This window comes from Auxenochlorella protothecoides (genome assembly GCF_000733215.1).
Source record: "Auxenochlorella protothecoides strain 0710 unplaced genomic scaffold scaffold66, whole genome shotgun sequence".
NCBI lineage: Eukaryota > Viridiplantae > Chlorophyta > Trebouxiophyceae > Chlorellales > Chlorellaceae > Auxenochlorella > Auxenochlorella protothecoides.
Window position 1 is genome coordinate 131,755 of NW_011934357.1, and position 12,762 is coordinate 144,516.

General features: G+C 63.2%; 5 protein-coding genes across 5 annotated transcripts in view; 4 read left to right on the plus strand and 1 right to left on the minus strand.

Annotated features, from left to right (window-relative positions):
- F751_5633 (hypothetical protein) overlaps positions 1–1,543 on the plus strand; it is a gene marked incomplete at both ends in the record, with an annotated part of 10,169 nt that extends 8,626 nt beyond the window's left edge. The window contains 4 exons of the mRNA XM_011402354.1: positions 39–104; positions 315–422; positions 645–778; positions 1,366–1,543. Of these exons, the coding sequence (XP_011400656.1) occupies positions 39–104; positions 315–422; positions 645–778; positions 1,366–1,543 (486 nt within the window). The remainder of the gene's footprint in view (positions 1–38; positions 105–314; positions 423–644; positions 779–1,365) is intronic.
- Positions 1,544–1,955: 412 nt separating this feature from the next.
- On the plus strand, positions 1,956–4,452 carry F751_5634 (Methionine aminotransferase; the record flags this gene model as incomplete). Its single annotated transcript, XM_011402355.1, has 9 exons — positions 1,956–2,116; positions 2,325–2,626; positions 2,779–2,849; positions 3,012–3,111; positions 3,248–3,482; positions 3,655–3,721; positions 3,903–3,986; positions 4,106–4,173; positions 4,347–4,452. The coding sequence occupies 9 exons, from the start codon at positions 1,956–1,958 to the stop codon at positions 4,450–4,452; spliced, it is 1,194 nt and encodes a 397-aa protein (XP_011400657.1).
- Positions 4,453–4,838: 386 nt separating this feature from the next.
- Positions 4,839–6,711, minus strand: F751_5635 (Beta-1,4-galactosyltransferase 4; the record flags this gene model as incomplete). The annotated part of the gene is made up of 4 exons (XM_011402356.1): positions 4,839–5,288; positions 5,534–5,907; positions 6,099–6,216; positions 6,412–6,711. 4 exons carry the CDS (start codon positions 6,709–6,711, stop codon positions 4,839–4,841), a joined length of 1,242 nt encoding a protein of 413 aa, XP_011400658.1.
- A 2,233-nt stretch (positions 6,712–8,944) lies between these two features.
- Positions 8,945–9,636, plus strand: F751_5636 (hypothetical protein; the record flags this gene model as incomplete). Its single annotated transcript, XM_011402357.1, has 2 exons — positions 8,945–9,048; positions 9,198–9,636. 2 exons carry the CDS (start codon positions 8,945–8,947, stop codon positions 9,634–9,636), a joined length of 543 nt encoding a protein of 180 aa, XP_011400659.1.
- An 875-nt stretch (positions 9,637–10,511) lies between these two features.
- Positions 10,512–12,672, plus strand: F751_5637 (1-aminocyclopropane-1-carboxylate synthase CMW33; the record flags this gene model as incomplete). The annotated part of the gene is made up of 7 exons (XM_011402358.1): positions 10,512–10,663; positions 10,811–11,018; positions 11,137–11,354; positions 11,548–11,752; positions 11,916–12,060; positions 12,177–12,267; positions 12,462–12,672. 7 exons carry the CDS (start codon positions 10,512–10,514, stop codon positions 12,670–12,672), a joined length of 1,230 nt encoding a protein of 409 aa, XP_011400660.1.
- Between the last annotated feature and the right edge of the window lie 90 nt (positions 12,673–12,762).

Here is a 12,762-nt window from a genome sequence, read left to right on the forward strand (position 1 = left end):
CGGCCGCGCCCCTGGCCCTGGGCGCGCGCCTGTTCGAGGGGGTCAGGGGCACTGCGCTGGACGTGGTGGAGGGCGCCTCCCGCCTGCCCATGGGCGTTCTCAAGGTGTGTTCAGTCTTTCGAGGGGAAGGACGTGGCGGAGAGGGGTTCCTGTTTGGGGCCCGGGGAGTACCTTGATGAGGAGGGATCCAGGGGTGTGGCCTAGATCATGGACCCATGGTGGGACCAGACAGATCGGGGCACAACATGGATCTCTCCAGGCACCTGCGGCATGCTTTCCTGCCCCCGAAAGCCCCCCATCACCACTTCTCGCAGGAGCTGGACCGCGCGCGCGTGGCCGGCGTGTCCTCGCTCCAACGCCTGACCATGCCGGGGTCAAGCGGCGCGCAACCCGACGCCACGAGCACGCTGCCCAGCGTGGAGGTGGGTGCAGGACTGTGGTTGGGAGTGGCCCGAAGGAAATTCTCGGGCAGAGGAATGGGGAGGGGGGGAAGATGCCTGACTCCCCCCGCCACACAGCCGTGCCCCTGACCCTTTTACCCGCCGTGTGGATATCCCCGTTACCAACTGCTGTATCAGCACGCCTGGAACCATCCATGCACACATCTTCCAGAGGTCCTCAGCCCCGCCTGCTGACCCCTCCAGGACCTGTTTGGCGCCGAGTCCAAGTCCGAGTCCGAGGAGAGCATCGACCTGGACTACCTGCCCGACGAAGTGGAGCCCGGGGCATCGGCAACAGGGCACAGCCTGGGAGCCGTCAAGCCGGTGGCAGAGGTCGGGTGAGTGTGTGTCGGGATGGGGGGGAGAGAGTAGGACCACACGACCCCGCGGCTGACTGGGACATGGGGGCGCACGAGGCTGGACCAGTGCCAGCGTCCCAGCTGCGCCGTCTGCGTCGGCCGCCGGCCATGCCCCGGTGCATGCGGTCCGCTCGCACCCCTGCTGCTCGGCAGTCAGGGTCTTGTGCCCCGGGGTCAATCTCCCACCCCTCCCCCTCCGCCGTCTCGCGGTTGCTGCAGACCTCTGGCTGGAGCGGGGGCCGCCTTGCCATCGTCCCGGCACGGCTGGGGGGTGCCCCCACCGCTCGCCGGGCCGTCCACGACTCCGAGGGAAGCCACGCCCCCGGCCGCCGGCGGCCCCCGCCCTGTGAACCGCACCGTCTCCATGGTGAAGCGGACCTATGGTCGGCCGACCACCAGCAAGCGGTGCGCGGGCACGGCGGGGCCCAGCCTGGTGGCAGCGGTGGAGGTGGTATCGTCAGCCCCGGCTTGCGGGGTTGGCGTGTCAGAAGGCACCACCAAGCGCATGCTCGGGCCCCTACCAGCCATGATGTGTTGAGATGTGCCAACCCTCCCCCTGCCCCCAGGGTCGACGGCGTGGCCGGGGTGATGGCCGAGAACATGCAGCGCCTGGGGGAGCGCGGCGAGAAGCTGTCCAGGCTGGAGGACAGGACGGCGGAGCTGGAGGATGACGCCGGCAACTTTGCCTCTCTGGCCAAGCAGCTCGCCGATGGCTACTCCAATCGCAAGTGGTGGCAGATGTGAGCGCCATGGGCTCCCCCCTTGGTCCAGAATGCAATCTGAGTTCGTGATCCACCCTCAATGAAAGCATTCCTGTAAAGCATCCTCCATATTCAGGCTGCCTCCGGCTACAACGATGGTCTCTTGTAGTGATTATGTACAGGCTCAGGTTACAACTTCTCCGTACACCGGAACGGAACCGCCGCGGCCACGTGGAGCAGTTTCGTTTTGATCGCACACAAATGAGCACGCTGCCGACGTCATGCAACCTTCACTGCTGCCCTGTTCAAACAGTGGCACTGGATCGGCATATGGCATGTTGCGCACCCTCAACTCCCATGTCAGAAACGTAGTCAGGCCCTCACTCGCTGCTGCCCAGTCACCTCCGACACACCTGCCACAAGTATACCTGCCTCCGCGCCGCGCTGGGCCAGCCATGTCCAGCCGGGGCTTCAATTCGACATTCGGTGGCCTGCCGACCACAATATTCGAGCTGATGAGCCAGCTGGCTGCCAGGCATGGCAGCATCAACCTGGGGCAGGGATTCCCGGACAACGAGCTGGAGGGGCCCGCGTCCATGAAGGAGGCCGCGTACCAGTGCGTTGGGGCATGGCCGGTGGTATTTTGGAAAGAATGGGGATTCGTTTTCAGGGATGCATTCTGGACATGGACTCTCAATCGGGAGGGGTGCAGGAGCCAGCTGAGGTGCAAGTTGCGCAAGGGTGGGGAATGGCTCCCTTGATCTGGGTGATCGGTGCATTCAGTGTACTGCACCGCCCTCCTACCCTTTGGTGCTGCCACCCAGGTCCATGCTGCATGACAGCAACCAGTACCCGCCCATGGTCGGCGTGCCAGAGCTGCGCCAGGCGCTGGCAGAACACAGCGAGCGCTACACGGGCCTCCCCTTGGACTGGCAGTCCCAGGTGCTGATCACCAGCGGCGCCACCGAGGCCCTGGCAGCCGCCTTCCTGGGCCTACTGGAGCCAGGGGACGAGGTTGTGGTCTTTGCGCCGCTCTACGACTCCTACATCCCTATCATTCGAAGGGCTGGTGCGGTGCCGGTTGTGGTCCAACTGCGGGCGCCAGATTGGTCCTTTGACGCGGCAGGTGCGGACTGGCGCTGCCAGGGGATGGGTGGTGTGACGGTGCATGCTGCCCCTTTGCAGCAGCATCATGGACTGTTTCAGGACTGCTGTGGGTCAGGGGGGCTGGTGCAAGGCAGCCCACTTCTGCCCTCCCCGCCCACCCACCCGCTGCAGAGCTTGCCACAGCGTTCAACGCCAAGACCAAGCTGATTGTCGTCAACACGCCACACAACCCCAGTGGAAAGGTAACATGGTGTACCTTCTCATGGGTAGGTAATGATGATACGGAGCAAACCTCGACAAGTGCGCCGGCAGGAGATCTGGCACAGGGTTCCCTCAGGAGCGAACACTGCATGGCTGCCGGGCCCCTTCACAACTCCTGGCGCCTTCCTTACCCACCACCACAGGTTTTCTCACGGGCTGAACTGGAGACCATTGCTTCCCTGGTGCAGGAGCACGATGCTTATGCAGCCCTGGATGAAGTGTATGAGCACCTAGTTTACCCAGGTGCGATTCTGAAGTTGCTGGGGGCGTAGCCTTGAGCGCAACTAGGTTCGCCGCCCAGTGGTTCAATCCTGCCTTGCTTTGAACACCTGCCGCATATTTGACATCCTTTCCTCTACTCCACTGACACTTGCCTCAGGCTACGAGCACGTGTCGCTGCGGACGCTGCCTGGCATGGCGGAGCGCAGCATCCGCATCGGGTCCGCGGGCAAGACCTTCAGCTTCACGGCCTGGAAGGTGGGCTGGGTCACCGGCCCAGCGCCCATGGTCCAGGCCGCGGCCAAGGCCCACCAGTTCCTGACCTTCACGGTGCCGGCGGCGCTGCAGCGGGCGGTGGCGCGGGGGCTGAGGGAGGAGCGCAGCTTCTACGAAGGGTGGGTGGGGAGTGGGGGTGGCTTGGGGGTGAGGGTGTGCGCAAGTCACAGCGGCTGGCGAGGGAGGAATCATCAGGCAGGATATAATCTGCAAGGACGTATTTCGTGGCTTCAACCGTCTCTCAGCTCCCACCCGCTCACCACCTGCATCCCCCCACCGCAAACCTTCTAGATTGGGGCCGATGTTCCTCAAGAAGAGGGAGTGGCTGGCAGCCAAGCTCACCGCCATCGGCTTCAAGGTATGTGGAGGCTGAAATGGTGACGGCACAAATCCTGGCTGATTAGGCGCCATGCAGTAGGCCACATTGACTGTATGTGGAGCTATGGGCCTGAGCAGAGGCTTATGCCAAAAAAGTCCTGTGCGATTGGACATAGAAGTCGACAGGCTTCACCCACACCCCTCCCACCTCTCTCTTCCAGGTGCTTCCTGGTCAGGGCACCTACTTTCTGACCACCGACTTCTCCGGTCTCTTGCCCGAGAACAGCACCGAGGAGGACGTTGAGGTGAGGGTGGTGGGATCCATACGTCCTCCCTGTTTGGTTTAGCCGCAAATACGGGGAGCTGTCCTTCTGCGGCACGCTTCGCTCTGCATCACATTGAATCCCAAAACCTGTCGCCCCAGTTCTGTTCGAGGCTCACGACAGAGGGCGGCATCACACTGATCCCAGTCAGCGCCTTCTACGAGGACAGGTGGGCCTGTGCAGTCCACCATGAGCGTAGAACTGGCCCCCCTGGCTACCAATGCCTGGGGTCTTGCGTGCTGTATATGGGTGGTGAATGCGGCACACTCGTCGCGCAGGACCTTCACACTGCTGCTGATCCAGCTCCACATCCGTAAGACCATGGCAAAAAAATCCTCGCAGGACTACGGCGCCGAAGCGGCTCGTGCGTTTTGTCATCTGCAAGACGGATGCCAAGCTGCAGGCGGCCGTGGAGAAGCTGGAGGCTTACTTTTCCAAGCGCTCTTGATGGTCCCGCTGTGCCCTGGCATGCCGAGCCCATGGCACCTCGGCCGTTGACACCGCAGAAAGCTGGGGAAAGATACAGCAGAGGCTGGCAAGCGTATCAAGGGTTCCAGGCGTGGGAAAAGGAGGGGGGTTCTCAACAAGGGATTCCTAGGGGCTGAAGGCAAGGTCCTGGCGATGCAAGGGGCAAGGCGTGCTGAGATCGAGGGGGTTTTAGACTGGGAGTTTAGGAGCAGGGAACAGGCGCGAGAGGTAAGGATCTGGGCTCTGTGTGGAAAAAGAGGGAAATGGGCCGCAGTCGGCCAAGGGCGAGGCGTGTGGCTCGCAGCGCAGCGGGCAGCCTCCTCACCCGACGCTGGCCTCCTCGCCTCCCAGCCTGACGCGAGTGCGTCAGGCTAGGAGGTCGTCATAGTCGATGGGCCCGTGTGCGAGGCTGAGTAGGGCCCGCGTGTCCCCAAGCCCCACGTCCGACCGCGCGTCTCGGCTGAGCAGCGTAACCGTGGCGGCGTTGGCGTCCGCGTCGCCCGGCTCGCCGTCCCCCGCCCAGCCGTCGGCGTCCGGCGGCCCGCCCAGCAGCCACCAGGTGTGGTGCGCCGCCTCCTCTCGGATGGCCAGCCGCTCGCGCCACGCCTCCGGCAGCGCGTGCAGGCCGTCCCCTGCCGTCCCCGCCACCGCGTCGGCGATCTCACGCGTGCCGTTGCCGGCCTGCCACCGGGACCGGAACAGGCGCTGGTTGGCGGGGCGGTGCAGGGCCGCCAGGTGGTTGGCAACCATCGCCTCGTCGCGATTCGTGAAGCGGCCCCGCGCGGGGTCCAGCCCAGGGATGGTGAGGTTCCGCGTCTATGCGAAGCGGGGAGCGAATTCATGTGTGCAATGACGTGCCAGGGGGCTGTGGCTGGAGGCCAATCAGAATCAAGAGGCATGGTGCCTCCAGAGCACCGAGCCAGGGCTGCTGCATGGTACCTATCAAGCAGAGCATTCTGGTGCGCACACCTTCCAAACCTCCCCCAAACCCTGGCAGCCTTCCTCTTCTTCAGACCCCGCCACCCTTTCCTTTGAACCCCCCCTCCCCTCCAATTTCTCACCAGCTGCTCCACCCTGTGGCAGAGGTCGTCCTCCAGGCCCTCAAATCCGACGTACTGGTTGGCCATGCCCCGCAGCTCCCGGAAGGTGCCCACCCGCATAGCCCAGGCCCCGCCGCAGTACCCCGGGTATGGCAGGCGCCCGCCGAAGAAGGACTGGCCGGTGGCGAGGTGCAGGAACCGCTGGCCCGGCGCCAGGGAGTAGGGCACGCTGCCTGCGGGCAGTAGCGTGGGCTGCTGGTACACCACCACGTCCTCCTCGCGAAGGGCCTGGACCTCTGCGGCCACCGCCAGGCCCACATTCACGAGCAGGCCGGGGGTGAAGTTTTGCGCGGGGTCCTGCTCCACGATGTGGACCCGGTAATCTGCGATGCCGGCTGCACCAGGAGGAGGGGGAGGGGAGGTATGAGAGTGGGTTTGGGCGAGTGATGAACTCTGAGGGAAGGGCGTCACAAAGTGTAGTCGCTGAGCAGGGGCCGCTGACTACGGAAGCGAACAGCCCAGCCGCGAAAAGACACAGTGTGAGCCGGGCATAGCAGTGTCTCCACCCTCCATTCCAGCCCCGCACCCTGGGCCTGGATGTGGGAGTGCAGGTGCTCCAGCAGCGGCTCCACCAGGCCCTGCGACCGCCACAGCGGCACCAGGACAGCCAGCCTGATGCCGGCTTGCGTCCAGTTGCTAGCGGCCTCGGGGGCAGCGGGGCGCCAGCTGCGGGCGCCCAGGGAAGCATGACCAGCCGCTGACGGGCGTGTGGAGCGGGGTGCGGCTCTGGAGGGCGGCCCCAGCTTGACCGATCCCCCAGCGCCCAAACCCCGGTCGTCATACCGCCTGGGAGGGGAGGCGCCTGCAACACGGGGTGACCGGCCCGCCCTGTCCCGCACCCGCTCCACGACCACGTCCATGTTGGTGGGGACGGGGGACTTTGTGCCACGTACCGGGGCGTCCAGGAGGGGCCTGGGGTCCCGGCGCGTCCTCAGGACGTCGGGCTCGTTGTCCAACGCGCCCAGGTTGAGACCCGACTGGCCGTGGGCTTGGACCGCCTCGGCCCTGCGATGTAGCTGGTTGTCGCCATGGAGCGTCATGAGCGTCAGGACGATGGCGCCGCCAAGGAGCCATGCCAGGGCCCGCTGGTGCCGACGCGCCAGGGAGCGGGGCCCGAGGTGCTGGGGCCGGTGCCGCATGGCCCCTCGCCACCCCGTCAATTGAGGCTCATGCGAGGTGCACCTTCATTTTTTAGAACTAGCATGGCATGCTCGAATCGGGATTGAATCGGTGGGAAGTATGGTTTGGGCCGACAACGCGCCCGGTTTACGATTTTTGAACGCGCTGCATGGACAGCGACGCAGGGCTTGGACCCGTCGGGCACTTCATGTAGGCAAGACAGTGGTTTCCCAACAAGCCGTGCTCCAAGCGATGGAGTGGCAGTGGGCTGCTGGTGTGCTTCTATGCTTGACGGGATTCGATCGCGAGCAGAGAGCCCGCATTCGGGAGGTGGTGGAGGCAGCAGGAGGACGGTGAGCATGGCTCCCGATCCACCCATGAGATGAGAAATCTGATGTATGAGACACCTGATACACTACTACTCCCATCGCACATGCTGCTCAGGTACTCGGGATCGCTGTCGAGGCGGTGCACACATCTACTCGTCGCTGGGCAGGCGGGACGATGCCCCTCCCCGAAACTCGACGCCGCATTGGCACTGCACAGCAGATGGGGCCTCTGCATCGCGGACGAGAGCTGGTGGGAGGCATGTGTTGCCAGTAAGAGGCTGCTAGCTCCGTCTTCTCTGGACGCCAAGGAGAATGTATGGCGGCCCGACTGGGGCCAAAACTTAACTGCACCTTGTCAGCCTGAGTTGAGCACTGGAACCGCCAGGTCGCACCGGCAGACCTGCCCTCCAGAGCCGCCATGCATGGCTGCGCCACCCCTGCCAGACTCACCTCTGGCCACCTATGCCTCGGTGCAGCCGGCGGCACCCCCGGCTCGCACTTCGAGTATGTCCCACAGCTGCCTCCTGGCTGCACTGAGGGAGAGACAAGCAGAGGTGGGTGGCCCTGTGTTATAAATGGAACACAGTTCGTTGTGGCAAACAGGAGCATCTGCACAGTCTGCTTGGTGCCAACCTGGCACGCTCGAGCAGAGAAGCGCTGCTGTCCTTTTGGTGGTTCGGCGCTGACTTGATGCACATCTTGTAACACTGCAGGCTTCCCTGCAGTGTGCACAGCTCAAGAAGCCCAGGCCTCCAGCGCAAGAGACTGCAACCCTGCCCAGAGGAGACAGTCCCCCAGACGCCATGGATGGGCTGCGCCTCCCTGCAGGCTTACCTGCGCCGGCAGTACTGCCCGTCGAACTTGGGCAAGCTCAGGAGAGAACATCTTCCAACTTACCACATCAGAATTGCTTGGCACGAGACTCCGTGAAGCAGCCGCCAGCTGCCCTGTTTGGGGGCATGCGTGTTGTCCTGGACCCAGCATTGAGTAGGGACGTCTCCCAGAGGTGCAGGAGTATAGTGGGATGGAGAATTGCACAGGGGGCTCTGTAGGGGCAGATTTGTCAAATCATCTTGTCACTGGACTCCTCACCCGAAGTTGCGGCAACTTCTGTGCATTGTCCGATCCAAGAAGGCACGGCCGCTCATCCTGCGTCCTGCCCTCCCAGGTGCAAGAGGGAGCTGGAGGGAGGTGGAGCCACCCTGTGCGGAGCGCATGAAGCCTCGCATGTCGTGTGCCTCCTTGCCAAAGCCAGGAGCTGGTTGCGAGCGGGTGAGAGGATCTCCTCCCCAATCTTAGGGCTGCAGTGGCCACTTACTGTCTGTTTTTGCAACCGGATTCCTGGCACTGGAATGGTCCACCACGGCTGCACAGGTCATGAGAGCAAGCTTGCAATCAACGTCAACAAGCTGTCGAATCTTGTTGCTGACTGCATCATTACATGCCCCGTGCCAGGGCGAGGCGTGTTATCTCCAGACTGGGTGCACCAAAGCTGGAAAGCAGGGAGCAAGCAGCGCCAGCTGTCGGTCTCCGCTGATCTTGCACGGCAGCATGACATTCTGGGGGGTGCCACTGTTGTGGCAGAGCCCCAAGTGTGCCATGCTTCGGCGGATAGGATGGGAGAAGAGCGTCGGAGGGCATTTGTGGAAGCCCTGGAGTCCAGAGCTGGCGCGGCGCCGCAGCACTTTCAGTGTGAGGGAAATGTTGTGTCTGGCCGGGAATGCAACCAAGGGCGCTGTACGAGTGGTGGGAGGCCAGTTGCAGGGCACCTTGATGTGAGGAGGGCAGGGCAGACTCCACACAGCCTGGTCGCTGAGTTGCAGCGTGAGGGTCTGTGCGCAGCAGCAAATACATCCTCCCGATTGGATTCCAACTTCAACGCCAGCCACCCACAACAGTCAGCACACTGCCGACCCGGCTGCTGATGGGCGTTTCCTGGTCGCTGCTGGAGGACCCTGCCACTTGCTGGGAAGTCAGGCAGGAGCTGGAAGAAGCTGGAGAAGGTTCCTCCGCTCCCGCTGATCTTAGGTGAGGGTGGGCCAGCGATGGCCTAGTGGCCAGAATGTTGGTCGTGCTGGGAGGGCCAGCCCATGCAGGCGCCGTGCCCACCTCCACAACCCTTGACCCAAACCTTCCTCCTCCTTTGAAACAACACCCGCACCGCGGCCCGCTCACAGAGACTGGGTGGAGGACAGTCAGGACGAGGAGACGGGCCCACCCTCGCCCCACCAGCCCGATCCCACCCAGGAGCAAGGGGACGCCCAGGTCCTGCTACGCTGCCCTTCCTTGACCCTAGTCTTCCCACGCGACAACACGGGAACCCTGGCCCACACCTGCCAAACCCATGACCTGCCAGAGGGTGGGACCTCGGCCCTGCACCTCCTGCGCCTGGTGCACGCTTTCTACCATGCGACCATGGACCGGGAGGAGGGCATGGCGCTGATGCAGCAGGGGGGCCTGGCGGGCGCGGCGGGGCAGGCGCTGCGCCGTGCCTTCCTGGACGACGTCCCAATCACCAGGGCGCACCTTCTCGGACCCCGGCTCCGCTTTGAGGGCCTGAGCAGGGCGACACGAGACCCGGCAGCTGCTGTGTATGAGGTGTGGCTGGGTTGTTGATTGTTATGAGCCCTTCAAGGCAGCACTCCCAGCGGATGAGGAGCGGGTTACTGGCAGGGCAGGCGCGAGATCTCTCACAGAATCGTAATGACAAAGACAGAAGGAGCATGTCCAGTGATGTGAATTTCAAGAGCATTCTTGATTCCCTTGAGGCACTGCCAGCGGGTGCCAGAGCCACCACAACTCAGAGCTAAAAGGCTGGCACGCATGGATATCCGTGACACGGCTGCAGCATGCAACAATGTCAAGGAGTAGTCCCACACCTGATTGGCGTGTGGGCCGTTGCATGGGTATCTCACTGTTATGGCAAGTGGGGCGCCAAACAAAAACTCACTTCAAAGTACGTTGACTTGGTGAGATGTGAAGTGATTGGTTTGTCAACTAGTCCGCATAATTTTCGAGGTTTCAGAGCCGGCTGGGCAAGGACATGTATCGTTAGGAAGGTGAACAAGGTTACGTAAGCTTACTGTCCTGTTTGGGGCGCTGAACAACCCGAAACCTGCAACCATCAAGCCCCGCATGCTTCCTAGCCACAAATAAATCCAAAACCCGTATTGAAAAGTGATCTGTCTGGTCGATCAAGAGCCATCTCCCACCTGGGCGCCGACAGCTTTTGCCCTGGGCGGACCGCAGAGTACAGCTGATCTGCGGGTTCTCGCGATCTGCACACATCCGTCTCTGCACAGGAGAGCCACCAAAAATGCCTGTCGAAAAGGGCGCCCTGGCTTCCCGGTCCCAGCGCCTGCTGGATCTGAAGCCCGCGCCTCATTTCGAGGCCTTCATGAAGGGCTACATGGACCAGTGGTGAGGAGGCGATGCCAGGCCGGGGGGTCCTGGGTCCCTGACAGGCCCGCCCGCCCGGGTCACTGAAGGTCATGCTTTTGCACCCCTTCAGGAGCCAAGACAACCCGGAAGGCTACGTCCTCATCGCCGTGGCCGAGAACAAGCTGCACAGCGACGCCTTTGCGCACAGGATGCAGGAAGCCCTTGCCCGACCCCTGCCGGACTGGGTGATGAACTACACCATGTGGGTTTTGAGGGGTGGGGATGGACAGGAGCAGGAGAGGAATGCATGCATCGTCGTGGTGGCCGGTGCTCGGCAAGGTGCCATCCCATCTGAAGTTCACATGCATGCCGGTGGGCATCATACAACCGGCGCCTTCAAACATCGCAGGATGACCGGCGACCCCCGGCTGCAGGAGGTGCTGGCCGCCCTGCTGCGCCACACCTTCCTGAAGGGCTTTGAGGTGCGAGCAGGCGACCTCGTGATCAGCAACGGGGTCACCCCCCTCCTGGACCACCTCTTCTTCACGCTGGCCGACGCGGGCGAGGGGGTGCTCATCCCTGCCCCTTACTACCCCTCCTTCGACATGGATCTCATGGTGAGCCCCTGGGGCGCCAGGGGCTCTGTGAGCCTCCAGGGGCCGGGCGGAGGGCAATGGTCAGCCAGCAGCCTGCAAGACCATCCTAAAAACACCCCTCTTTTGCACCACCCCTCAGGCCAAGGACGATGTGGTTCCAGTGCCGTTCTACCTCGTCGAAGACGGCGACGTGACTGCCCAGTTGGCCCAGGCGGCGGCCGCGGCAGCCGAGGCCGGGTCGCCCATCCGCGCCCTCCTCATCACCAACCCTAACAACCCGCTGGGCATCGTGTACTCAACCGCCACGCTCAAATCCATGCTTGAGTGGAGTGTGAAGAATGGCGTCCACCTCGTCAGGTGAGGGGCCTGGCAAGGAGTCAGGATTTGGAAAGGGGGAGAGGGCTGTTTTGGCCGCCACTGCACCACCGAAAAGCTGAAGGTCCTCCGGGAGCCTGTGCCTGCCCAAGTCGTGCCAGGCGGGCCTGCAGCCGCCGCGGATCCACGGCAATCGCCGGGCCCCCAAGGCACTGCCACCCCTCGCCGCACGCAGCGACGAGATCTATGCGCTGAGCGTGCACGGCGAGGCGACCTTTGTGAGCATGCAGCGCGTGGCTCAGGGGTTGGTGGAGGAGGGGGCGCTGACGCAGGAGGGCGTGGACACCCACCTGCACCTGCTCTGGGGAATGAGCAAGGACTTTGGCGGGTCGGGGCTGCGCCTTGGCGTCCTGCACACCCGCAGCGCCAGCCTGAAGAAGGTGGGGGCGCTGGAGTGAGCTGGCCGGATGACGCCGTCCACTGAGCTCCTCGCCTCCGGGTGCCTGCATGACACAGAGCCTGCATGCTTCTGCACAGCACGGCCGGACCCCTTCTCTCAATTGCCCTCCCCAAGCTGCTCCATACACCATGCCCTCCTGGCAGGTTTTTGGCTCCATCTCACCCTTCTCCCAGGCGAGCAATCTTGTGCAGTATGCCCTGACGGTCGTGCTCTCTGACCTTGACTGGGTGGATGCCTGGGTGGCAGAGAACCAGAGGCAGCTGGCCCTGTCCTACTCAGCATTCTCAGGTGCATGGCGGGGCTGTGACTTGCGTGGCGATTCTGATGGCAGGCTTTGACGTCGCATGCACCCTTCAGATAGTGAGCAGGACCCCCTGCAATACCTCTGCCGCTCCCTCATCAAGGCACCTATTTCTTCTCGACAGCCGCGCTGACAGAGGCGGGCATCCCTTTCACCCCCGCCACCTCTGCCATGTTTGTGTGGCTGGACCTCAGGTGAGCGCTGACCTTTGCGGCATCTGAGCTCATCGGGTTCAGAGCATGCATCTGTGCCCCTGCTTCAGAGATGCCGTCGATAGCTGGCAGGGATGGCATGAGAGCGACATGGGACGCCTGTTCAAGGTCCTCGGTGCCCTGATTCGTCGACATGTCACCACCTGCTTGCTCATGTGGATCCCCCCGTCTTGCAGGAAATGGCTGCCGAAGCAGGGCTGGGAGGGGGAAGCCGCCCTCTGGCAGCGCATCTGCGATGAGGCCAGGGTGGTCGTCACCACCGGGCACAGCTGCCATGCCGCCGAGCCCGGCTACTTCCGAGTCTGCTTTGCCTGGGTCCCAGCCGAGGCCCTCGTGGTGGCAGCGACCAGGCTTTCTGCCGTCCTGGATGGAGCTGCGGACACATGAGCGGCGCAGGTCCGACGCAGGCTGGTTGTCGCCACTGTTCTCAGGTTTCCCATGACAGCAATGCTCTCTTCGTTAACATGCTGATGACTG